A 26,359-nucleotide genomic window follows, 5' to 3' on the forward strand; every position below is an offset into this window, starting at 1 on the left:
GTATTTAATTAAAGCTGATTGATTTGATCACAATTATTAAAGTTCCACCAAGATGATAGTTAAGATTTTATACGTTATCTACAAAATATATACATGTAAAGAAGTGAGAGTAAAAACAGTTTTTTTACAAAAATTTAATTAAAATTATAATGCAGCAAGTAAAAAATATTCAAATGTTCCCTTATACCACAGTTAACAGACTGTGAGTAAAAGGAGTAGTAGATTCTCCAAAAGGAAGCCTGTAGCTACTTAACTGAAGACTTCAAAGTATTTATAAATATATGCTTGTTATTTTGTGACATAGCAATTTATATTACATATGTATTAGACTCATCATAGGTAATTGCATTTTTGTAGGTTGAAAACAATCATGTAGATATCAACCCACAAATATTAGGTTCATATGCATATATCTTTTATGAAATAAGACCAATTTTGAAGCTTTTAATTTATAAGCTTAACAATCTTATCTGTTTATATAGCTATACACATGTGATGTATATTTATGAAATCATTGGGAAGTCATCTTCACCCATCCACAAAATATTGAAATATTGAATATTGCCTACAAACCTTTAAAAAATTACTACACCATTGAAATTTAAAATATTGCCTTCTCCCACTTCTAAAAGTTCTTTCAAATTAATTAGGATATCAGGGAATTTCTTCAGATGGCTTTTCCACAAAATGCTCCCACACCTGAAGAGTAAAGAATCTAATCAGTCTTGCTTGTTTGCACCTTGCCAAAGATGCCGTTTTACTCACTGTATGTTCAGTTATCTTCAATGACCTGTTGTGCTGAAAATCACAGGCTAAGGTCAGTTCCTAGTACTGCTGTCTCTTTAATGCTAATAGCCAAAAATATACCACAAGGAACATCCTTAAACCAATAATGTGATCTACATACATTCTGATGTTTTCTAAATACTGGAGAGATATGAATAACTAGCCACATGTAAGATTTAAAAAGAATAATTAAAGAATTGATCCCTTTATAGCAACTTAGAAAATAAGTAGGATCAAGGACTCCTGTTTTTTATATTGTCTCTGGTAGCAAGGCTAATTGTCTTCTGTGTTCTCTGCTAGGTTTTTTGAGACTCAGAATTACCATTTCCACATTCCAGGAAGTTTTCTCTTGAGGGTTCATCTGAATTGAAGTGACCCTCTGCCTTAGCTTTCACAGTTCTTCCTTGAAATCGGCCTGGTGGCAGACATGCCATCTGGATTGAAATTGGTTGAGCAAATGAAAGGGAAGACCCAGATAAAGTTAACAGCTGCTAGAGTCCGTACCTTATATTGCTTATTGACTCAATGTTGGCTGGTGAAAGACAGACATGCACCTGCTTGTGTCTCTGTTAGATCACAGAGATTTGGTTGTATAGATAAGGAATGAATAATGACTCCTTTGTCAGGCTTTTCTAGATTTATTTACTGATATTGGTATGGGTGAAGCTCTTAAATTTTAGTTCAGAGAGCTTTTTTACATGTTTTAGTCATTCAGATGTTATCTCTTCTGAACAGCCTTCCCCAAGTCTACTTGTCAGAAATAGCATGTAGTCTCTGTGCCTGCTGTCGATACACTTGATGCTTGCCTGCAAACAGTAATTGTGTGCATTATCTGTGTCTGGTCTTATATTTAAACTGGCAACATTAGACTGAGAAGCTGTTTCTAGCCATCTTGTAACCAGGTAGAGAGCCAACAACAAGTGAGTCAAGAAAAAGATAACGAAACCAGTTCTTGATCACACTGAAACCTGATCATCCTTTCCCTAAAGCTCTGTCCTAGGTTGTTCAGTTACATGATTCAGTAAACTATCTTTTATCTTAAGCAAGCTTGAGTTGGATTTTCCCTATTGTGGAGGATACTACCCGTGGTTATAGCTATTTTGAGATATCATGGAAGACCTACAAATGGGTCTTACTTTCCTCAGACAGTGATCACATTAAGGGCAGATTGCGGTTTTCTTATGTCTGTATCTCCATGGTCTAGAAAAAGTCATGCAAATAGCAGATGTTTAATCGGTATTTACTGACATTGTCATTATAGGATGGGTTAAACTAAGAAGGAGTAAGAGGCAGTCTTTTTATTTGAGAAACCAATTTAAAAACCTCAGTCTACTTGTCTTGTATTTGTTGTTGTTTAGTTGCTAAGTCATGTCCTAGTCTTTTGCAGTCCCATTAACTATAGCCTGCCAGGCCTGGGATTTCGCAGGCAAGAATACCCAGGGATTGAACATGTGTCTCCTGAATTGGCAGGCAGATTCTTTACCACTGAGCCACTTGGGAAGCCCATTTTATGTTTAGGCTTTTACTAATTTCTAATGATGACAACAGAGGGAAGATAGTGGGATCAATAAGACAACATCGGTTTTGGAGAAAATATTAGGTAACATAAACAAATGAAGTTGGAGTAGCATTAGGAACGGCTCAGTGTAGAAATGTGACTCTGGAAGTCATGAGAACAGCAAACACACAGTGTCAGAAATGCTGGTATCTTACAAATCTGTGTAAAAGTGTGAAGCCATGGAAGATGGTTTGCAAAAAGAGCAAATTAAAAAGGAACAGAGATCCAAGAATAGAATGTTGGGGGACATCTATTGGTAGGTGAAGAGAGGGACAGAACCCAGTGACGAGAAAAGAGAAAGGACAATTAGAGAAATAGAAAAGGGGACTAAGAGAGGTCAACAAAAAAGGCAAGCGGAAAGATGGGCAAAGAAGACTTATTTCAAATGTCTTCGATCTTCATAGCAAAGCATTAAAAAAAGGTCACATATAAATAGTGAGAGAAGACAGGAGTAAGATTTAGTCTTGATAAAAGTACAAAGATTTGAAATACACTTTTCAAGAAATGTAATAGAAAAAATGTCTGTTAGAAATGACCAAGGTTTTGGCTGAGCAGCATAGAGAACACAGCTGAGGTTAGAAAGCATGCATTTGAACGGCATTAAATAGCTTCACTTTAGTGTTTGCAATCTAGAAGTGGGGATGAGAACATGAATAAACATCCTCCCTTGGGTCAGGACTTACGCATACAAGGGGCTACTGCATGAATGGACGGTGGAAGGAAGGCACTAGCAATTCACCTGAACCTTTCCTTCATGTCTCACTCTCAGACTGAAGATAGGAAGAAAGAAAAAGAAGGTTAGGAGGAGGCAGATAGTGGTGAGGATCTAGACTCTAAAAGACAAACTCATAAGAATTAAAGAATGGGAGAAGAAATACAAGAGTATGTGGTCAAAGAAGGAACTTTTACAGGTAAAGATCATTTTTTAAAAATTTATGCTTTAAACCAGTGTATTATTATAACAAGTTAAACTACATTTTCAGAAACTAAAACAGCATACCATATGTCCAGATCGCCCCTCCCTGCTCTGTCCAGTTGATGCTTCTTTTATCTTCTTCCATCAGGTTTTTCATGTTTGTCTCTTGCCATTTATCTTATATTCCTGCAGGCATTATTTTCCATCTTATTGAATCTCAAGACCTCCTACAAAAATTTATCCTTCTTTCTGATCATTTATCCTGTTCAGTTAATTCATCTTTGTTATGGTCTTTCTATGTTTTAAAATGTTTACTATCTCTAGTTTTACAGTATCTAAGAATAACACTAAATTTTATATTCTCCAGTATTTGACAAAGAAAATAGTCATGAAAAATGGGAGTTATAAGATTAAAATCTCTACAAGCAGCATATCGGTATACATATCATATATCATTTCATCTGAAATAATTTTTAATTCTTAATAGATAAAGCTTATATTATACAGCAAGATTGGGCTTCCCTGGTGGCTCAGACAGTAAAGAATCTGCCTGCAATGCAGGACACCTGGGTTCAATCCTTGGCTTGGGAAGATCCCCTGGAGGAAGGCATGGTAGTCACTCCAGGATTCTTGCCTGGAGAATCCTCATGGACAGAGGAGCCTAGTGGGCTACAGTCCATGTGGTTGCAAAGAGTCAGACATGACTGAGTGACTAGCACATACAGCAAGATTAGATTCCTGGGTTTCTTTGACTTAGTGATTTAACCTGATGTAGTCAATGAATGAAATAATCCAGTTACCCAACTCTGACAGGGAGGGGCCAACTTGATATAGTCCTAAATGTAACCAGTCAAATGTAACTTCCCTGCGTTTAGTCAGCTGCAGTATTTGGATTTTCGGATGGAAGACAGTAGCATCCACCACTCCATTCAACATCCATCATACCCAACTTTTCCTTTTTTTCTGTTATTGAAGATATGTGTGAAAGAGCTTCCTGCTTCCCACACAAGCCTTCACCCACATGTGTGGTAGACTGGCTAGCCTTCCACAGCCTAAATGTCTTTTCCATAAGAAAGAAAATAATATAGTGTTGCCATCAATGATATTTTTACCATAACACTAACTAACTACCATTTCTTGGTACTTACTATAATTCAGTCACTCTGTTATGTAATTCACATACTTGCCTCATAAACACCCCACTTTATACATTAAAAGGAAAGCAAGAGGAACTGAAAATCAATCTACTCCTATAGAAGGGGTCATCAGACCATAGAATATTATACAGATGTAAAGGTAAGCTCTGAATGAAACTTTTAAATTGCTTTCAAATGCTGTAGTATTTTAAGTGTAGTCTGGATCAAAATTTCAAGGATTCTGTTACTAATAAGTAAGTAAAAGTGTTCTATTAGTCGCTCAGTCATGCCTGACGCTTTGCGACCCCCTGGACTGCAGCTCACCAGGCTCCTCTGTCCATGAGATTTTCCAGGCAAGAATACTGGAGTGGGTTGCCATTTCCTTCTCCAGGGGATCTTCCTAACCCAGGGATCGAACCCAGGTTTCCTGCACTGCAGGCAGATTCTTTACCAACTGAGCTACAAGGGAAGCCCGTTAAGTAAGTAAAAAGCAGTCTAATCTTTCTGGAAATAATGTGTTTCAATATTTCAAAAACACCAGACTGTATTTCAAGAAAATGAAATATCTATATCAGATATGGTGCCATAACTACAACATGTCCATAGTATTGTACCCCACTGTTACTATCTGCCTCCTCCTAACCTTCTTTTTCTTTCTTCCTATCTTCAGTCTGAGAGTGAGACATGAAGGAAAGGTTCAGGTGAATTGCTAGTGCCTTCCTTCCACCGTCCTTTCATGCAGTAGCCCCTTGTATGGGTAAATCCTGACCCAAGGGAGGATGTTTATTCAAGTTCTCACCCCCACTTCTAGATTGCAAACACTAAAGTGAAGCTGTTTAATGCCATTCAAATGCATGCTTTCTAACCTCAGCTGTGTTCTCTATGCTGCTCAGTCAAAACCTTGGTCATTTCAAATAGGCTTTTTTTCTATTACATTTCTTGAAAAGTGTATTTCAATTCTTTGTACTTTTTTCAGGGTACTACTTGTACCTTTTATGGTAGACTCCTCAAACCATCTTTCTAGTTATAAGACTTACATTCATAGCTTGAACATCATTTTATAAATTAGTTTCCAGAAAATAAGACAGTATCTAACTTTTACTTTTTTCTGTGTTATTGAAAATGTGTGTGAAATAACTTCCCTCTTCCCATACAACAATCTTCACTGGCATCATCCTGAAGAGGAAAAGAAAAGGGGAAGGGAAGTGGCAGAGAAGTGGGAAAGGAATGTATGCGCCTTACATAACTAAATAAGGGAGGGCAGGAAGTGGTACATTTAACAAGGAAGAGTTTTCTCTTTCTTTAGAGAAACGATTTTCTCCATCTCTAACCCAAAAAAGAAACATGGGTTTACCGTTAAATTCCTCTTGACCACATCTTCCTGGGTTGTGCATCCTCTCACGGGATTATAAATTTTAGTTAATATTTCTTTACATCCCTTTCTTATTGCATCTGTTTTGGTTATTTTTAATTTTTCAACAGAAGAACAAGCATTTACAATTTAGAAAGTTTATTTTAGAAAAATAATAGTCCGGATAGCTTAAAGTAAGTAAAGCACAAGTGAAATGCACTGATGTTTTGAAAAAAAGACCTTTATATAATCCATTGACATGCCCAATGCCATTAAAGATGGCTTTTGAGTACATAAGTTCTCATTTTTAATTGCTATGAGCATGCATTCTGTGCAATGCTTTACTAGCATATGAACTGTTAGTCCTCTGATTACTTATTTTGTGTTGATATTGCAATTGTGATGATGATATTTAGAAGTACTTTTTAGTATAAGTAAGCAAAATCATTAGTGTAAACGTGAGCTATATAGAGAACTATAATGCTATTAAATGTTATAATTCTGTATTTTTGTTATGGCAACATATCTGACATGGATATTTCATTTACTTGAATCATAGTTATTTTTGAAAATATGAAAAATTTATATTGAGATAGTCATTCTTCTTATAAAGATTAGACTGTTCATTTTGAATTGCATGTAAAGTAGTAACATTGTGTGTCAAATTGAAATCAGGTTAGTATTTTAGATTGTTAGAACATTTAAAATCAATTTAAAAGCATTGATTCATAGTTTACCTTTGATGTTATTATTTTAAAATACCATTGTGACTCAGAGTGATTTAAAGCAGATGATTAAACAACTAGAGACTTTAAGGGCAAAATTATAAAATATTCTGAATCTTAACTTCAAGAAGAGGGTAATGAAGCAAATTGCTAGAATAATGTATATTTATTAGAAAATACTAAATCATAAATAATTTCTATATATGCTGCATATATTTTTAGTTAAAAACTATTAAATGAATCATCTTTGTATTTTGATCTCATAATAAGAATTTAATAATGGATGAAGATCCGTGAATGAAATAAAATTCCTCCCGGTAGAGACTCTCTCTAATTAAATTTCTTTTCCTATTAGACTTCCAGCCCCTATTTAGCTCTTCCACTTATATAACTTAATTTCAAATCTTACTGATTTTTGTTCTTCTATTTTTATGTCATTTACCTGATAGCTTAACTTCAGGCCATTAAATAAAAATCAAAGTTCACTTCCCTTTCACTCTAGATACTTAAATTGAATCAGAGACATCTATTTTTTATTTTGAGAGTTTTCTAAAACTAAAAAATTCTAGAAGAACTTCAATATAAAACCCCAGAAAAATAGTAAATCCTTCTTTTAGCATATTAAACCTTTATATTGTATTTTTATATTTGAATTTATCTTCAACTCTTCCTGCTCCAAAAATGGTAGCATTTTTCAAACTCTCCTGTAAAATATAGCTAAGAAGGTTTTAGGAATATTGCAGAAACATTGACATAATTGTTACCAATGTCAGTATTTCATGATCAGATTATTTGTCTATTGAGTTGATGTTCTGAAAGTGATAGAGAAAAACAAGATCTAAGAAATTAAGCCAAATATGAAAAAATACTCAGTTATAAATTAATCACATTTTTCTTATAGTTTTGTAATTCTGTCACTTCAAATCTAGTATTGTTCCTATGATTGATTTTTCAATAAATACAACATTGACATTTGTTTGGAGGAAATGAAGACTTGCTTGGCTATACTTGAAGTCCATTTGGGAACTAATGGTACTGATATTCACATATTGCGATCTTTTTTTTTTTTTTTTGCAGTTTTACTAAAGGGAGGAAAAAAAGAGGAAGAAAAGCCATTTAGAGACTGTGCAGATGTATATCAAGCTGGTTTTAATAAAAGTGGAATCTACACTATTTATATTAATAATATGCCAGAACCCAAAAAGGTAAAACCAGAAGTGTTTGTTTATGAGATGTAAAGCAGATCCTAGTTGAATTGCTGAATAATCAGATTGATTTGTGAGCTTGTTAAACCAAAACTATATATGCCTAAGCTCTTTTCTCCTAAAGATACTCTGTTTCCCAGGTCCATAAAAGATGAAAACCCGGTTGTACAGACCGCTTCCAACCCCCACATGTCCTATCCCTATTTCACACGCAGTTTTCCATTTACCCTCTGCTCATTCCTAGGATATCCCATTTGTTCATGAATTCTTGCCTTATACAGATTACATGTTGAAGGCACATACTTCCAGCTCATGGGAATAACTGAGGACCCATCTTCCAAAGTCCCAAGGACAAGATGGTACATGTCATCTGTGTTCAAATACTGTGGAGAGGGAGCTAGGGACATATTTCCAAAACCTCTGCTCTTATTACGGTAGAGAAAGACACTCTATCTTAATTCATGATCCTGAAAGGATTTGCTTTGCATATTTTCCTAAAGGACTTTGTTGGAGGATATTTTTCATCAGTATATTGAACAGGATCCAAGTATACTTTGAAGTAAGAAAAACACTGTCTTCTTGCTGTTATATCTCTTCTATATTTACTCTTTCTTCCTATTTCTTCATTAAATCATCCATCCATTCCTTCATTCAATACATAGTAAGTGTATGTCATTTATTTGTCAGTGAATGACTAGAGACATAATATAAAACAGTTCCCAATGTAGTGGTGAAGACAGACAAATACGGAGAAATTGTAATGTGCTGAAGAAGTGCAATGATAGAGACTGCAACAGGGTTTATGGAGAGCCTTGAGGAGAACTCTGTTCTTCAGCAATGAAAAGCTTTAATCAGATGCCCAAGACCCTGAGAGGACCACCTGTCCTTGCAGTGCTTTATCCTCAAAGGATGGAACAATCTTTTTCCTCTCATTGCCCCACCTAAATTACCAGCTCTGTGTTCCCACCTTTTCTAGGTACTATGCACACACTCTCAGAGGTTTTCCCTGATTCTCTCAAACAACTTTGCATGATTTGCTCACTATCAGAGTTCTACAAGGGAAGGATTTTACTTTTATCTTTGACTTCCTGGGACCCAGAATAGTTTCTGGAGCATAGTGGTCCTCAGTAAATATGTGCTGAAATGAATGAATGAATAGGTGACCTGCTGATGATAATGTCAACACTTCTGTGTAGTATATAGTAAGTAAGCCTAACTTAGTCATTCCGACTGTTCATTTCCTTTGATAGGTGAGGGAAATACATCTTGGAGACCAGCTTGCCAGTTGTCATACAGTTGTCAAGAGGCAAAGTCTGGACTCTACCAGCCCTGATGATTCCAATGAGGATTAGTGGGTTAAGTTAGCTCAATAGTTTTTCCCTTTGCTGGGACAAAAATTTTCTTCTGAAAAGAGACCTATACTGTGCTGTCAAAGTGACGAGAAATAAAGACAGTACAGCAGGTAAAAGAGGTGGCAGGCAGTTATGTACATTGCTACCCGGGTTACCTACCAGAGAAGTTTGATTTCACTGTATTTCTTTTTGAGCTTCTGTGAAAATTTTCACTGAATCAGGTGTACCATGTCTTTAAAAAAAACAAAACAAAACTGTGAACGTATTATAGCAAGTTTAGGAGTAAAGTGAAAGGGTTAGTTGCTCAGTGGTATCCACCTCTGCGATCCCATGGACTGTAGCCTGTTCCTCTGTCCATGGATTTCTCCAGGCAAGCATGCTGGAGTGGGTTGCCATTTCCTTTTCTGGGGGATCTTCCTGACCCAGGGGTTGAACCCGAGTCTCCTGCTTTTCAGGCGGATTTTTTACCATCTGAACCACCAGGGAAGCGAGGAAAGTATTCAGTTCAGTTCAGTCAGTCAGTCTTGACCGACTCTTTGCGACCCCATGAACTGCAGCACGCCAGGCCTCCAAGTCTATCACCAACACCTGGAGTCCATCCAAACCCACATCCTTCGAATCAGTGATGCCATTCAACCATCTCATCCTCTGTCGTCCCCTCCTCCTCCTGCCCCAAGTCCCTCCCAGCATCAGGGTCTTTTCAAATGAGTCAGCCCTTCGCATCAGGTGGCCAAGGTATTGGAGTTTCAGCTTCAACATCAGTCCTTCCAATGAACATCCAGGACTGATCTCCTTTAGGATGGACTGGTTGGATCTCCTTGCAGTCCAAGGGACTCTCAAGAGTCTTCTCCAACACCACAGTTCAAAAGCATCAATTCTTCGGTGCTCAGCTTTCTTTATAGTCCAATTCTCACCTACATACATGACCACTGGAAAAACCATAGCCTTTACTAGACAGACTTTTGTTGGCAAAGTAATGTCTCTGCTTTTTAATATGCTGTCTAGGTTGGTCATAACTTTCCTTCCAAGGAGTAAGCATCTTTTAATTTCATAGCTGCAGTCACCAAAGCAGCCTTTTGAATCATTTGGATCATATGACATGAAGCCTTCCTATTCTGCTTGCTGGTATCTTAAAATCAGACTTAAATTCAGTTCATACACAAGCACAGGCATGCTGTACATGCCCACACTGACACATCATACAGAGAGCATGTAAAGTGTGTCAGAAAGTGCCCTGGAGGAGAGAACCCGAGCTAATGTAAATACTTAATGCAGTTTACCTGTAGTTCTTCCCAAGACCTGATACAAACCCCTAAACGATTATCACTTCTCCTCTAACATAGGGACTATAAAGTTAACTAAAAACATTAAGTGACCCTCCTTTTAGACTCTTAATAATTATTATGTATGAATATAAAAATAAAATGTTTTTTAAAGTTTTTAGATTAACTTTCATACTTTAAGAATCTTTTTTCAGTCCATCAACACTAGCACATGGCCCTTAGTGAGGGTATTACAAGTAAAGTTTGATATTCCATTAAATTTAAGTTATGCAATAATCATAACTCTATTCTAGTTCAGAATGCTTTGAGAAACAAATAATTCGCAGACTATTTGCAGAACCGCTGCTACTGTTAGGGTGGAAGAAAAGTATCTTATCTTAACTCATAAACTTGAATGAAAGTGAAAGTTAGTTGCTCAGTCATGTCTAGCTCTTTACAATCCTTTGGACTGTAGTCCACCAGGCTCTTCTGTCCGTGGAATTCTCCAGGCAAGAATACTGAAGAGGGTTGCCATTTCTTTTTCCAGGGGATCTTCCGTACCCAGGGATCGAACCTGGGTCTCCTGCATTGTAGGGCAGATTCTTTACCAACTAAGCCACTAGGGAAGTCATAAACTTGAATAACAACTTATAAACTTAAATGAATTTGCTTTTTTTTTTAAGATTTACATAAACGAATGGGTTAGAGGATCCAGTTCACAAGTTCAGTGACTTCTATGTTGGGTTACAGAAACAGAATGATTTAAATTTATGCCTCTGCAACATGATGAATTTTTCATATTAGAGAACTTCAATATTGTTCTTAAATTTAAAAAAATCTAAAATACTGAAGCCGCAAATGCTAAATATATGCTGGATTAGACTTGTTACATTTGGGCCTAGAGAGAAATAGTACCCCAGATAGATTAGCAATAATATCAATATAGGCCTATAAGAGGCAAATTTTATCACTATAGAAATGGCACTTATATTTCTTCAGAGGAAGAAGGAGAAATTCACATGTTATTTTTACTGTCATTAGGTTTAGTTTAATTGGAAATAACAGCAGAGTGTGGTGAGAGGGAGAGATAACTGACCATAAGGAAGGAAAGACTTTGGGCTTCTTGATTTAAGTGTTCATTCCCTTGTTTTGTTTCCCCTTTGAGGTTATGATCCTTTTGCCAGTAGTAATAATGTTCTGTTATGGAGATGGACATTTTAGGATGATATACCTGCACTTACTAGTAAGTAGCAAATTTCCTTGTTATAGTCACATACCTTAGAATTAGTAAGAACAAACATTGTGTGAACTTCCCAATGTTATTGAGAAACTGATTAATATAATAGTTCAAATGTACTGTGCATTTACAGTTTGCCAGTTTCTGTTTTGAGCACTTTAGATATATATATTCACTTGTTTATCCCTTTCAATAACTGTATGATATATAGAGGTGCTCTCATTATCCCTATTTTAGAAAAATAACTTGCCCAAATCACATAGCAAATACTGAATACAGGCTTTGTAACAAAGATATCAACTCTAGACTGTACCATCCTAACAGGGAGCTAAGTGAGATAATTACTTATATTAGTGATGACTGAAGCTACACCATTCATAATTTTTTATAGGAACCTATGTGAGTGACACAGCTAAGAGTTCATTGTCAGGTCTGATTGTAAGCCACCCTACTTCCTCCCACCCTGTAATCTCATTGCCTTCTCTTATTTTTATATAGATCATTGGTATCCTCTCAGTTCTGTAAAAAAGTTCTATAAAAAGTGCTTAGAAAAGGCATCCTTAGGACCATCACCCTTCTACATATATTTTGCTTTGTGGCTATAAAGTTTGGTGCTAATCATGATATGCTTAGCAAAAATTTTGCTCATTTTAATACTTACAGAAATTCTAGCAAGGCAAGTCTATGTAAAAACAAAACAAAATGTCTAGCTATGTATGATATATGGATTAATCAATTAAATTGACCTATTTAGGCAATTAACAAAAACTATTAGTATGAATTATTAATTTTAGGCAGAGTGAAATTTGCAAGTATACACAGTTGTTTTATAGTTGTTTTAACTGACATCATTCCCTGCCAAGAAAGAATGTCTGCAAAAGTTAGAAAAGTATTATCTTCTCAAATGTGATGTGGAAGCCAAAGGCAGTTTTCTAGGACTCTTAAAATTTTCAAGCAGATAGAAAATGAGAATTAGATCATTTATATATCTGTTTTTTACTTTTTTTCATTATTAATGGCTTGTGGATATTTTCTACTCTGAATTTCCTTCAGTACATGGTAGTAGGAAGCAAGGATTTTTCCTTTGATTTCATAACTTTCTAAAACCAAGTGCTCTGTAATCTGCTTAGTTTCATACAGTAAAACAAACCATTAAATAATAGCTCTGATTACTATAAAATATTTAAAAATTTGTTTCTGAATCTATAATTTCCCTAATTCTTGGAAAAGGACTATAACAAATGTGTTGAGCCTTTTTTATTTAAGGTTATGGAAAAATAATTAACACTCACAAGGTTAATCATTCCAACTTGTATGTAGCATAAAAGCATAAAAACTATGTGAATCGAATTTCCCCTTTTTGTTTGGGTTTAAATCATTATTATGTTAAAAGATTTTTAATGCTTGAAAGCTTTGACCTTGCCTGGGATAGGAGCCAGTTCAATCTGTTCTTGGATAGAGTTAAGCCCAAGTCATATGATCAATAAATGCAACAGTCATAGTAAATGGAGCAAGGCGCCTGCATCTACAGGAAGGTTACCGCCAGATAGCACAGACCACACTATATTGGCAAAGGAACTTTTCAAGTCCTTTCATGTCTCAAATCTTTCAAAACCAACCACCTATCTTTTTGAACTTCTTTCATCTGTTAAGCATAGGCTTTTTGTTTTTCTTCTGACTAAAAATCATAGTCTTGTGTGTGTGGCAGGTTGCTAGCACTAATCCACCTTCATATGAGCTTGGTAGCTCAGTCGTGTCTGACTCTTTGTGACCCCATGGACTGACCCTCCTCTGTCCATGGGATCGTCTAGGCAAGAATACTAGAGTGGGCTGCCATTTCCTCCTCCAGGGGACTTTTCCAACCCAGGGGTCAAACCCGGCTCCCCTGCAGCTCCTGCCTTGCCGTTCTTTACCACTGAACCACCTGGGAAGCCCAACTTCACATGTACATATGGACATATACATATATGCATATATATTACATAAATATGTGTGCAATAGAAAGTGTGCTTAGAAATTAATGATGCTAGTATTATTAATTAGAATCTGGTAATTGTAATCATAAGGACATTTTTTTGAATTTCTACGTGTTTGGGCTTTATATGTTTTATATTAGCCATAATAAATAATAAATTATATGAAATATATAATAGTAACCTATTATGATATATGAGATATTGTATACATAAAGTATATATCACAATATAAATACACATCACATATGTAAAACACATCTAAGAGACTAATGACAAAGCTTGTTATATGCCAAGCACTGTTCTGAAAACTATATGCGTTAATTAATTAAATCCTTGCAAAAGATCTACAACATAGTTAGGGCTGAGATGGGACTTAAACACAGGTAATGTAGCACCTAAGTCCACGCCCCTAACCAATACATCATTCCCTTCTATTGTGTCCATATTCACCAAAAAGCAGCTGTTAACTTTGCTGTTATTACTGAGTCCCAGTAGGAATTGTGGAGTGTAAATCTAACTTCTTAACTTCCCTGCACTTTAGCTTCCAAGGCAGTAATCTGCCTGGGTAACTTCTCTCTCCTCTGGGTTAACTTTCTTTGGGTCTTTACCTAAGAAACACTCCCAGCATATCTTAAGATGTGCAAGTTACTAGATACCTTTGTTTAAAAGGAAAGTTGTCTTTTCTAAAATTAGCAAGTGATTTTTTTAAAAAATCACTTTTTCAAAACTTTTAAGTGCATAGAATTTTAATAACATAGGTAATAGTGACAAAAAAAAACTGTAAAGAACAGTTCTCTCTACACACTATATATTTATAGTTGTGGTTATTCCTTTCCCTGAGTGTGTAAATGGACTTCATAGGTTTGCAGGCACATTTTGGCAAACTTTCAGGCAATCAGTGTCCATTAGGAAATCAAAATCTGGGAAAAAAATCTAAATTACCCAGTCAAGGCAGGGTAAAATTTAATTAAAATATAAGTAACATTAGTTTCCTCTAAGAAAATATCTCCTTGACATTTTCACTTACTCTTATCTGTTTTACCAGTAGAGTTCCACTTTGGCCGCTGTCTCGAATCACCAACAATGTCCTCTGTAAAATGAGCCATCTGGATTTTATTCTTATAGGAATCCTGCAGTCTCTCTCTTCAAGATCACTAAAGGCTCCTTCATTCTAAATTTAAATGTGTATTTTCTTAATCTTTATTTATCTTGACTTCTCTGGAATATTTGACCAAGTTGAACACTCCCCAAACTTGAAATCCATCCCCAACTTTCATTGCAGTCCATTAATCAAGTTTTCCTGTTTTATCTTTCCTTATTGCATCTCTAGTTATTCAACAAATATTCATTTAGTGCCTACTATAAGGTAGGCCATTTTGCTTTTTTGCATTTATTTTCCACGATGATGGTCTTGATCCCTGTCTCCCATACAGTGTCACGAACCTCATTCCATAGTTCATCAGGCACTCTATCTATCAGATCTAGTCCCTTAAATCAATTTCTCACTTCCACTGTATAATCATAAGGGATTTGCTTTAGATCATACCTGAATGGTCTAATGGTTTTCCCTACTTTCTTCAATTTCAGTCTGAATTTGGCAATGAGGAGTTCATGATCTGAGCCACAGTCAGCTCCTGGTCTTGTTTTTGTTGACTGTATAGAGCTTCTCCATCTTTGGCTGCAAAGAATATAATCAATCTGATTTCAGTGTTGACCATCTGGTGATTTCCATGTATAGAGTCTTCTCTTGTGTTGTTGGAAGAGGGTGTTTGCTATGACCAGTGCATTTTCTTGGCAAAACTCTATTAGTCTTTGCCCTGCTTCATTCCGTATTCCAGTGGTCATGAGTGCCAAAGAATTGATGCTTTTGAACTGTGGTGTTGGAGAAGACCTTGAGAGTCCCTTGGACTGCAAGGCGATCCAACCAGTCCATTCTGAAGGAGATCGGCCCTGGGATTTCTTTGGAAGGAATGTGCTAAAGCTGAAACTCCAGTAGGTTGGCCACCTCACGTGAAGAGTTGACTCATTGGAAAAGACTCTGATGCTGGGAGGGATTGGGGGCAGGAGGAGAAGGGGACAACAGAGGATGAGATGGCCGGATGGCATCACTGACTCGATGGACGTGAGTCTGAGTGAACTCCGGGAGTTGGTGATGGACAGGGAGGCCTGGCGTGCTGAGATTCATGAGATCTCAAAGAGTTGGACACGACTGAGCGACTGAACTGAACTGAACTGAACTGATACGCTAGGCACTCTAGGCACTCTAGACACTAGGCACAGTAGCAAATAAAATGAATTTCCTGCCTACCTAAAGATTATTGATGTCTGTTTTTTTTCTCCATCAGTTGTTCACCAAACCCCATTCTTAGGCCATCACCCCTCCCCATATCTGTTTCCACTATTTTTTTTAAACTTCTTTAGAAATCTGTCTTTATGGTATCAACTGCTTCTTTCAAGATTACTCCCAGTATAATTTAGAACAAGGGATTCAAATCCTAAATTCAGTACTTGTTTTATTAATAATAACCATTGATAAGTTCTTGAAATACTTGAAGTCTGAGGTTTTTCATTTGCAAAATGGACATAATAATCACACCTACATTTAAGGGCTGTTGTGAGATAAATTGGAAAATGCAGTGAAGTGTTTAAATTATTTAGCACTTAAAAGGCATTCTATTGTTATGACTATTCCTTTCTTAGTCCCTCATTCTCTTATCCTTATTCTTATTCATTCTTGATCTGCCTATAATTACATCATCTCTAATCAGTAAACTCCCCTCTTTGGATGACTGTACTCTCCTAAACATTAGGTTTCCCAAACCATGGTCATTTCTTTTCTCACGTTAGCTCTATTCCTTAAATTTCTCATTTAGATTGCTGACTCTATTATTCTTCAGGCCACTGGAGTTGAAAATTGTGAATTCTTACATTGTCTTATTTCTGTGGGAGCAATCACTATTTAAACTTTTAGGTGTTTTGATGATATGATCCATATTTTCTTCATCAAAATATTACCAGTTGTATCATAGACTCAGTGCCCCAAAATGCTTGTGGGGTGAAAAAATTGAATTAGAATTAAGGAAGACAAAAGACTAGATAGGGGTTATGTTGAGGACAAAGAGCAGGTGCATAGAAACTAAGGGATTAGTAGAACTTTAAGATAGGGAGGGGCATTTCAAATCTGTAATCTTGAAGGGAGTCAGTTCCTCCTGATGATGAGTGCATACTGATGGGCGGCTGTTGTCAAGTTAGAGGAAGAGTCCACAGGAGAGCATTCTGCCTATTTTCATATGCTTACAGTTAAGTATGTATTTCATAGTTCCCTTTACTCCGAGGAAATACATGGACAATTTGTCCTTAGAATGACAGTTCTTGCCAATGTTTTCATACCCTTTCACCATTTGTACTCAAAATTTAATGCCTCAGGGAAAACACTTGAGGTTTTTCCCTTTAATCAGGCTCTGTGCCCACACAGCCTGCCTGCTGCTGTTGCCTCATATCTACACCTTTAGCCAGCTTCCAAATTGCATTAGTAGGGATGATTGCCAGGGGAATGATGCTCCTCATTGCTGAGCCCTTAAATAATCAAGCTGCCACATTCATGCTTCATCAATTACAGTGATTGCTCTCTAAAGATAATCCTATTGCAGATATGTTTCTCTCCTTGGTGGGCTCTGGGGGAAATGAATCCATTTCTAAATAAATACCATTATATTTAGAATAATTGAAATAAGCATAAGTCTTTGAAAGATTTGGATAACTTTTCCACATGCAAAAGAAAAGCTTCTCACAGTCAGAAGGAATATAGTATGTCATGTTCTCCTTGTATTGTTCATGATGAAAATTCAAGCAAATAATGTGTTCTCCATATGCTGGGGACCAAGTTTTGCCTCTAATGTTATTCTGAACCGTCAAGAATAATTATTATAGTATACGAGTGTATAGGAGTAAATATGCAATGAAATGTGAAATACTAAATATACATGAGTTTTAAACACCATTTTTCCAAAACCTTTATTATTGGCATATTGTAATTTAATAAATTAAAGATAAAAATTCCAAATCTTCTGTTTTAGCAGTAAATAGTATGTAATTTTGGAAACTTTAGTAACATTTTAAAAAATTGATTATTCACAGTGCCTATTGCCATTTAAGACAAGTTTTTAAAAATAATTTTTATAGTCTGTGACTGAGAGAGACAGTTTTCAGCTGACTGATTCAAAACTTTACAAGTAATTTATGCACATTTGATGGAATTTAATCAGAAACAACTTGGATATAGGAAGAAGTAGCCAATAAAATATCTGAATTAATATTTTCAACTTGGCAATTTGTCATCATTTTTTTGTATAAGGCTATCCATCCTATTTCTGTTTTGAAACATATCTGATACCTGTTTCTTTAAATTAGACATAATTTTCACTTGGCTTTATGTTTCTTTGTCAGGTATTTTGCAATATGGATGTCAATGGGGGAGGTTGGACTGTAATACAGCATCGTGAAGATGGAAGTCTAGATTTCCAAAGAGGCTGGAAAGAATATAAAATGGTAAGTTGGAAGAATTTACATAGTTTTTGACATTTTATAGTGAGATTTTCTTCACTACACTGTGTGATAAGCCCTTGTATTTTTAGATGTCTTTTAAAAAATAAAATGATACATTTTATTTTAAAAATAAAATGATACATTTTATTTTAAAAATAAAATGATACATTCCTGACATTATTCTCATTAAACACAAAGCACTCATAAATCTTTTTCAATAAATGATTTCCATGTGTACATCAGAAATAAAAATATGTTACTGAAATTATTTAGCAAACTATTATATATTATCTGAATTTGTTCCTGATTGAATGAGGGTGGAGGAAGCTAGAATTTGGACCCAGTCTGGGATACGTAAGCCAGGACAAGAGAAGTGTATAGGGCTGTGGGCTGTGGAGCAGAACTGGGGGGCACCATCAATGACTTCACTTGAGTGGCTGGCAAGTTGTTGCTGGCTATGGACTGAAAACTCCTCCAATGTGGCTAGGGTGGGCTTCCCCCAGTATAGTGATCCAGGGTTATCAGATTCATTATGTGGCAGTTGACATCCTTTGAGCACAAAAATAGAAGCTTCCAGGTCTTTGAAGATTTATTAAACCCAGAAATGGCATGTTACTTCTACTGTATTCTTTTAGTTAAAGTTGATGACAGGACCAATCCAGATTCAAAGTAAGACAAGTACACAAGGGTATGAACTGGGAGATGTGATTGCAGTCTCCAGAATAACAGTAGATAATATCATTACCATTATCACCATCATCATAGCTACCCTTTCAGTATTTTTATGTACAAGTCTCATACATAAGTTCTTATCTAATTTTTATATCAAATGTATTGGTTAATACTGTCCCCATTTTAAGAGGAAACTGAGCAAGTTGAGAGATCAATCTTTCCAAGATAATACAGTAGATGGTTGAAATAATCCATAATCCAATAATCAGATAGTGCCTACAATATTAACTGTTAAAGTCTGCTGACAAATTATCAAGAAACAGTAATGGAAGAGGATTTCCTTTTGCAAACTAATCTCATCTTTTACATCTAAATGTTCCGGGTAATTCTTGTCTTGACAAATTTTTGACAGATTCTCCTCTCAGAAAGTAAAGAAAGAGATAAAGAGAAATATTGTACTAACCTAAGTTCTGCCTTGATATTCATGTTGAAAATGTGTAAAAACTGTGGTTTGCTTGTCAACATTGCAGTTTACCCATTAGTAGGTTAGTAATTGACCAAACATCAGTAAACAAAGGGTTTTAAGAAATGAAGGAAAGTGTCTACTGGTGTCTCTTTATCTACAGTATTTTTTTTTTTATCAGATTTAACACTGAAAGTAAGTTAATAAAGTTTGGAGTTACACAAAGTTGGAATCTTGATATCTTCCATAAACTCAAGATAGCAAGGTTGGCCAAAGCCAACAAGGTAGAGTTCTACAAAGATAAATGTGATGTCTTTCAACCTAGACCAAAAATACACAAGATTAACTGTGAGAACTTAGAATAAAGATGATGTTACTGAGCAAGGGCTAAAGAAGCCAATCCTATGGCACAGGCTTTTGAGAAAAGAAAGAGCTTTCATTTTGAGGTAAGCTGGAAAGGAGACAGGAGGCAAGGCTCTCAAATCTGTCTCCACAATCCAGAGATCAGGGTGAAATTTAAAGGACTAGGGGAATGTCATACTTACAGACAAATTGGCTAGTCTTGAATCAGTCCATACAAGCTGCAGAACCCAGGTTTTATTTATTAAAAGATTTCTTGGTTTGTAAAGTCCTCCAGAGGCAACATTTCAATTCTTTGGTTCTGTAGATTGTTCTTGGTTCTGGAGTCACCCTGGAGACATGGCCTCCTGTCTGCACATGCACAGTTCTAGTCATCACTCTGCCACTTAAAAGTGGAGTGATTTTTAGCAAATCATTTAACCCATACCTTAACTTTCTCACTTGTTAGGAGGGGACATTGCTAATAGTACCTCACTTGCCTTGCCAGGGATATTGTGAGAATTAGCTGTAAGTAAAGCACTTGGCACATTGAATTGTCAGTAAACTTTAGGTATTATTATTATCCAAGATTAAAACATCAAAAACTGCAAATGTTTTCTTAACTCTGGCAAAAATATTATTTGGCAAATCATCTTAAGTCATGATTATTTTCACTACTAAAATAAGTTTTGAAGAAGTTATCTGAGAATTAGACTATAGCTATAGAATCTGGCAAGTCTGAAATACATTATTTTTAATACTAATGATAAAAGAAAATTTAATATAAAGTTGTCATCACAGTGACTTTCCAAAATGGTGACATACTAACTGTAATCATCTGCTGCCTTGGCAAACTAGGTATATTAAGTAAGAAAGATTGACATATGAAGGATGTCACTGATTCATGTCTTATAAGCATTTGTCAAATGTATATATTTAAGCAAGTTTTTTCATTGTTGGAATGGGGCTGAATTATTCTTTAATCACAGCTTTTGTGAAGTTTTCTCCTCTCCCTTTTTCAAGGGAGATAGAAAGACTATCTTTTATTCAAACTAGAACAATTTATCAGCTTAGTGTCAATTCTACACAATCAGAAATGAGATAAACTCTAAAATTTTGAAACATTTTGGCAAAAATGAGTCTGATGACATTTTATTGTTTTGTTTTAATTTTAAAAAAAAGCCGTGGTACATATACACAATGGAATATTACTCAGCCATTAAAAAGAATACATTTGAATCAGTTCTAATGAGGTGGATGAAACTGGAGCCTATTATACAGAGTGAAGTAAGCCAGAAAGAAAAACACCAATACAGTATACTAACGCATATACATGGAATTTAGAAAGATGGTAACGATAACCCTATATGAGAGACAGCAAAAGAGACACAGATGTATCAGTTCAGTTCACTTCAGTCGCTCAGTCATGTCCGACTCTTTGCGACCCCATGAATTGCAGCACGCCAGGCCTCCCTGTCCATCACCAACTCCCGGAGTTCACTCAGACTCGCGTCCATCGAGTCAGTCTATCCAGCCATCTCATCCTCTGTCATCCCCTTCTTCTCCTGCCCCCAATCCCTCCCAGCATCAAAGTCTTTTCCAATGAGTCAACCCTTCACATGAACAGTCTTTTGGACTCTGTGGGAGACAGCGCAGGTGGGATGATTTGAAAGAAGAGCATTGAAACATGTATATTATCATATGTGAAACAGAGCACCAGTCCAGGTCGATGCATGAGACAAGGTGCTCAGGGCTGGTGCACTGGGATGACCCAGAGGGATGGGATGGGGAGGGAGGTGGGAGGGGGGCTCAGGATGGGGAACACGTGTACACCCATGGCTGATTTATGTCAATGTATGGAAAAAACCATTACAATATTGTAAAGTAATTAGCCTCCAATTAGAATAAATAAATTAATTAATTTAATTAAATAAAAATTTTTAAAAATTTATCATATGTTATAATTTGGTTAACTGTCACCAAAACACATGGTATAAAGTGTTTCAGTTGTTTCCTCCAGAGCTTTCTTTCACCTGCAGACAAAGCAACATGACTCTACAAAGAATGAGCATAGACTCCTTATGCCAGCTCTTACCAGTCACACCCACTTCTGCTCCCTGAATCAGAACTGGCTGCTACATCCTTTGGGAAAGAGAACTTGACGTGTACCAGTTACTCCTTAATCTTCACTCTTCTATTGTATACAATAAGATGCTTCACTTCTTTCTCAAGCACCGACTGTAGGACTAAAGTTTCATCCCTCCTTCCTTTCTGCCTTTCCTCTCTCCTTCCCTTTATACTGGTTGATATCTGTGGGCTGACTCTTGCTTCATAAGGTCTCCAGAACAATATGTTAAAATTATCAACACATGAAATTACAAATATATAATTATTATTTTTAAACCTCTCTCACCATGGAAGACTTGCAGTTTAATTGATTCTTAATGTTGGCTTTAAGACTACAAAATCCTTTACCTAAGCTTTGTTTTCACTTAAAACTTCCTTATGAGGAGATTCAGCAAAATCTGGTTTATGGATTTGTAAAGATGTTTGCCAAGGGGGAAGTCTGGAGTGGGCTTTTTTAATGAGGCACTTAGGGAACAACGTTAACTCCTTCAAGCCATGAGAATACCATTTAGTGGGCTACAGTAATAACACTTATCAGCAGTACTTTTGCATATACAGCCCAATCAAGCTAGGCATTCCAAACAGTACCCCAGTGGCCTAACTTTATAGAAGGTAGTGACTAATGCCCTGGAGACAACCTGTCTTTGTATTGAAAACATTTAGCTCCATAAACAGAGCTTCCTATTTACACAAATATCTCATTCTGAGCACCATACCTTTTGGGAGTTCTTTGTTTCTGGAAAGAAATTAAGAGCACACTTTCAACTTAATTTTATCGTATTCACATTAAAAGGAGAAAAATATGTATCAGAAATTTAAAATGCTGAAATATTCATCTTTTGATCTTTCTTGGGCTATCTCAGTAGTTAGAGGAGATGCACAATTGAACTGTATATTAAGCACCTTTGGAAAGCCACAACTCAGTAACCCTGACTTCTTATTTGTTTTCTTTGATCATTTTATGAAAAGAGATGAAACCTACAGGGTACATAGACTGTGTCTGATTTCAATTGTGTTTCAGCCATAAAAAGCCAACACTTCCTATGAATATTATCATGCAAAACAAAGTATCAGAGACAATGATTTTATCAACTTGGAAAAATACAAATCAAAACTGAACATTTTTGCAAATTTTGGCAAAAGCTAATGAATATTAATCTATTCTCTGTGTGCTTATTTTTTTAAAGCAAAATGTGGTTTATAAGGCCAATTTTAAGTCAGCATTAGTTTAAGCTAAATTCTAGAGTCTTTTGCCTTTTGTTAAAGAGCTAAAGGAGAAATAAAATTGATAAACAATCTATCTGAATTAGGAGATCAGAATCATAATATGTGATTTTTAAAATTATGTTATTATGATTGGCAGGGTATGGTATAGCATCCTTGGATTTTATTTATAAAAAAAGAACAAGTTCTGTTTTTATTGTCTATTCAAAGGACTTACTGCTTTTTCCAGTGTCAACACTGAATTTTGTATAAGACTTTACTTTCATTCTTATGACTGTTGCAAGCTATTTGGAGTAAAATATAAAACCTGTGGTAAACTGTTAGGTATTCAATAATATGTAAATCTTTTTTTTTTTTTTGCTTGTTTGTGCATTGTCCATCTCTGTATTTCCAGAAAAAATATGAATTTTTTTCAAAGACACTCCCATAATATACAGTCAACACTTAACTGCTAATATCTTCAATATAAAGATGAGGTTTAGTTTTATGCCTGCTTTTTTTTCCCTATGTACCTCTTAGATAATTTGATCTGGTTAATTTATTATTTTTCATTTGCATTCAGAATAGGTATTCTACATTATAGTCCTATGGTTCTCCACCTTTAGTACACAGCATACTCACCTGAGGAACTTTTAAATGTACAGATCTCTAAGACCGCCCCAGACGTACCAAGTCAGAACCTCCATATGGGAACCAACCAAGTCATCTATATTTTGAAAAATCTCCACAGCTGTTTCTGATATGCACTGCCAGTTAAAAGCAAATGTCAGAACTATCAAGTTATTAGCATGGGTTTAAGATCTCAAAAATTTCTTTTGTAGATCCTAAACCTTATGAGATGTAGTGAGAAAGGAATTTAAAAAATAGAACCAAGGTAGAGATAAAGAAGACAACTTCTCTTTAGCAGTAGGAAAGCAGAAACAAGAGTAAGAAGATAATCGGTAGACACAAGCTATTGTTTGTGCCATAGCTTAGCCCCTATTGCAACCAGCTGGTTTAAACTTCATATTTAATAATTAACTTCTTGGATTAAAATGACAGTACTCATTTGTATAAACCAATACTCAACTTATAAGAATACATTAGTTCCTAGCATCTGAAAACCATTTAAAGCATTGATTCAGTATCTCCTTATTAAATTTCAGGCTAAGACAAGACCTAGGATTTCTCATATAGAGTGGAAAAGAACCTACTTAATGCCAAATAGCTTATAGTCTCTTGGAACAGAGGCAGATAATCAGAAAATTACTATATATTGTGATATATCCTCTAATTATAATAGAAACTAGATTTTTGTAAAGTACTCGTCATGCATCAACACTGAGATAAATGCTTTGAATATATTATCTCACTTCTTTCTCACAACATTGTATGTGAAAATATTTTAAATCCTTATTTTGCATATGAGGAAACTAAGACTCAAAAATAAGAGCAAGTATGTGGCTGAGCAAGACTTCCAATTGGAGCCAGAGGTAGGGAGTAGAAGTTGTTTAATCAAAGCTGTCTTTGTGACTAGGTGTCAGATCCATGGTTGCCTAATAAACTATCCAATAGACAGTTTACTAAATTAGGAGGAACCCATTTTCCCTTCTTTCTTGAATTTTTTCATCTTTTTTTTCTGCATCATCGCACTTAGCTATTAGGTTTCCTCCTACACTCTGTCTCTAACTGAGAGATTGATTGTGTTAGAATCTCTCTACACATTGATTCCTTGCAGCCAATAGAGCATATATTTAGAAAGTTTTCCAGAAAGGTGCATGAAATAAAATTTTGTTTTATCAAAACAAATTTCATTCCTTTCTCCTCAGTTGTTTCTTCCTCTGTCTTCAGTCACAGAAAGCAAACTGTTTAGGAATGGTTATTAGCCTCCACCTAGAGGGGGTACAAGCTTGCATGCCAAGCTGGGAACGAAGACACATGGAGGAATTACACAAATGTTCTTCCTTTTCGGAGGCTTCCTGGAGATCACTGTGCTTTTCCCCAGGAAGGCTGGAGAGCTTTTATATCCTTGCAACTATTTCAACAGCATGGAATTATTTGACCTAAAACTTCACACTTCATCATCCCCGCCTTCCTTATTCACATTTAGTATAATTACTGAATCTCTTCTAACTGACCACACAAAAGAGGGAATCCTCAAATGACTATAGAGTTTTTTCATGTCTGAGCTGAAAAGAAATGCAAGGAGAATTCCAGCGGTCTTCTTTTCCTTCCCAGTGGCTTCTGCAACTGAGAATGTGCTAATTTTCAGTCCCCTGTAACTTTCTGCTTTGCTTACTCATTGAAGAAGGTAAATTTCACTCTTCTCCATGGTATATAGCACCAGTTTCCCTAAGAATGTGTAAAATTCTTAGCACATTTTAAATTAAGATTTCCTGCCACTGTGGAGCTCTTGCAACCTGTGACTTGAGCATCTTAAGAACACAGAAGAAAGGAGACCCTAGAGTATGGACTTCATTAGATCCTACATCTGTACTCTGGGCTACAGGGGGATAATCTTAGGGGATGCATGTACCCACTGCAGTTTGGACAAAAGGTGTTTAGTTAATCAAAAACTAATTTAAATTGAGATACATATATGCAACTAAGTTAAAATTGTGTGTGTGTGTGTGTGTATATATATATATATATATATATATATGCTAATACATTTCATTGAAAATACATTCATTTGCCCACATTTTTAAAATGGAAGCTCAACGCTTATAATTCTGAATTAGAGATTCTTTCATAAAACTTTCCCATAATCAAATGCATCAAATATTTGGCTTCTGTTTTTGTTTTTGTTTTTGTTTTCAAACTAGAGCAAGTAAGCCATATAAAAAGCAATGTATGTTAAAAGTCCTCTAAAGTTTTATTATTTTCTTCAGTCTTTTAGGATTGTTGCAACAACTTATAGTTCAAAAGAATTTTTAGTGATTTGCTTTCATAGAGCAAATATAAACATCTAAATTAGTTTTTACCAAAAACAAAACAAAATTCCTCTTTCCTGACTAATATTTAACTTATTTATATCACGTTATAAATCTTATCATTGCCAAAAGAGAACTGGCATAAATGAGTTTGAGACCAAACACAGTTGGTCTTTGGTAAGTAACTCAGTTGGCAGATGGGAGTGCACAACTGTATTTAATACGTTTAGTGTACTCTGGGTATTAATATACTTTAAAGAAAAAATGAAAAATACTGCTCCTTGTAAGTTGGTTAAAGGAGAAATCATTAAAGAATATTTCTACTATAGTTGTAATTCTGTAAAGTTGATATACATTAAATTTTAAAAGAAATAAATATTTTTCAAATTCTATCCTCTGTATTGAGGAAATAAGAATTGCTGCATGAAACAGGGCACCCAAAGTTGATGTTGGGACAACTCAGAGGGATGGTGTGGGGAGCGTGGTGGGAGGAGGGTTCGGGATGGTGGGACACAGGGACACCCTTGGCTGATTCATATCGATGTATGGCAAAAACCACCACAATGTTGTAAA

At 35.7% G+C, this 26,359-nt stretch overlaps 1 protein-coding gene across 2 annotated transcripts in view; it reads left to right on the forward strand.

Moving 5' to 3' along the window:
- Positions 1–26,359, forward strand: part of ANGPT1 (angiopoietin 1) — a 296,850-nt gene that overhangs the window by 224,045 nt on the left and 46,446 nt on the right. For both annotated transcript variants that reach the window (XM_040262143.1, XM_040262144.1), the window contains exons 5-6: positions 7,550–7,677; positions 17,951–18,052. In XM_040262143.1, coding sequence (XP_040118077.1) covers positions 7,550–7,677; positions 17,951–18,052 — 230 coding nt within the window. The remainder of the gene's footprint in view (positions 1–7,549; positions 7,678–17,950; positions 18,053–26,359) is intronic.

This window comes from Oryx dammah, unplaced genomic scaffold, assembly GCF_014754425.2.
Source record: "Oryx dammah isolate SB20612 unplaced genomic scaffold, SCBI_Odam_1.1 HiC_scaffold_19, whole genome shotgun sequence".
NCBI lineage: Eukaryota > Metazoa > Chordata > Mammalia > Artiodactyla > Bovidae > Oryx > Oryx dammah.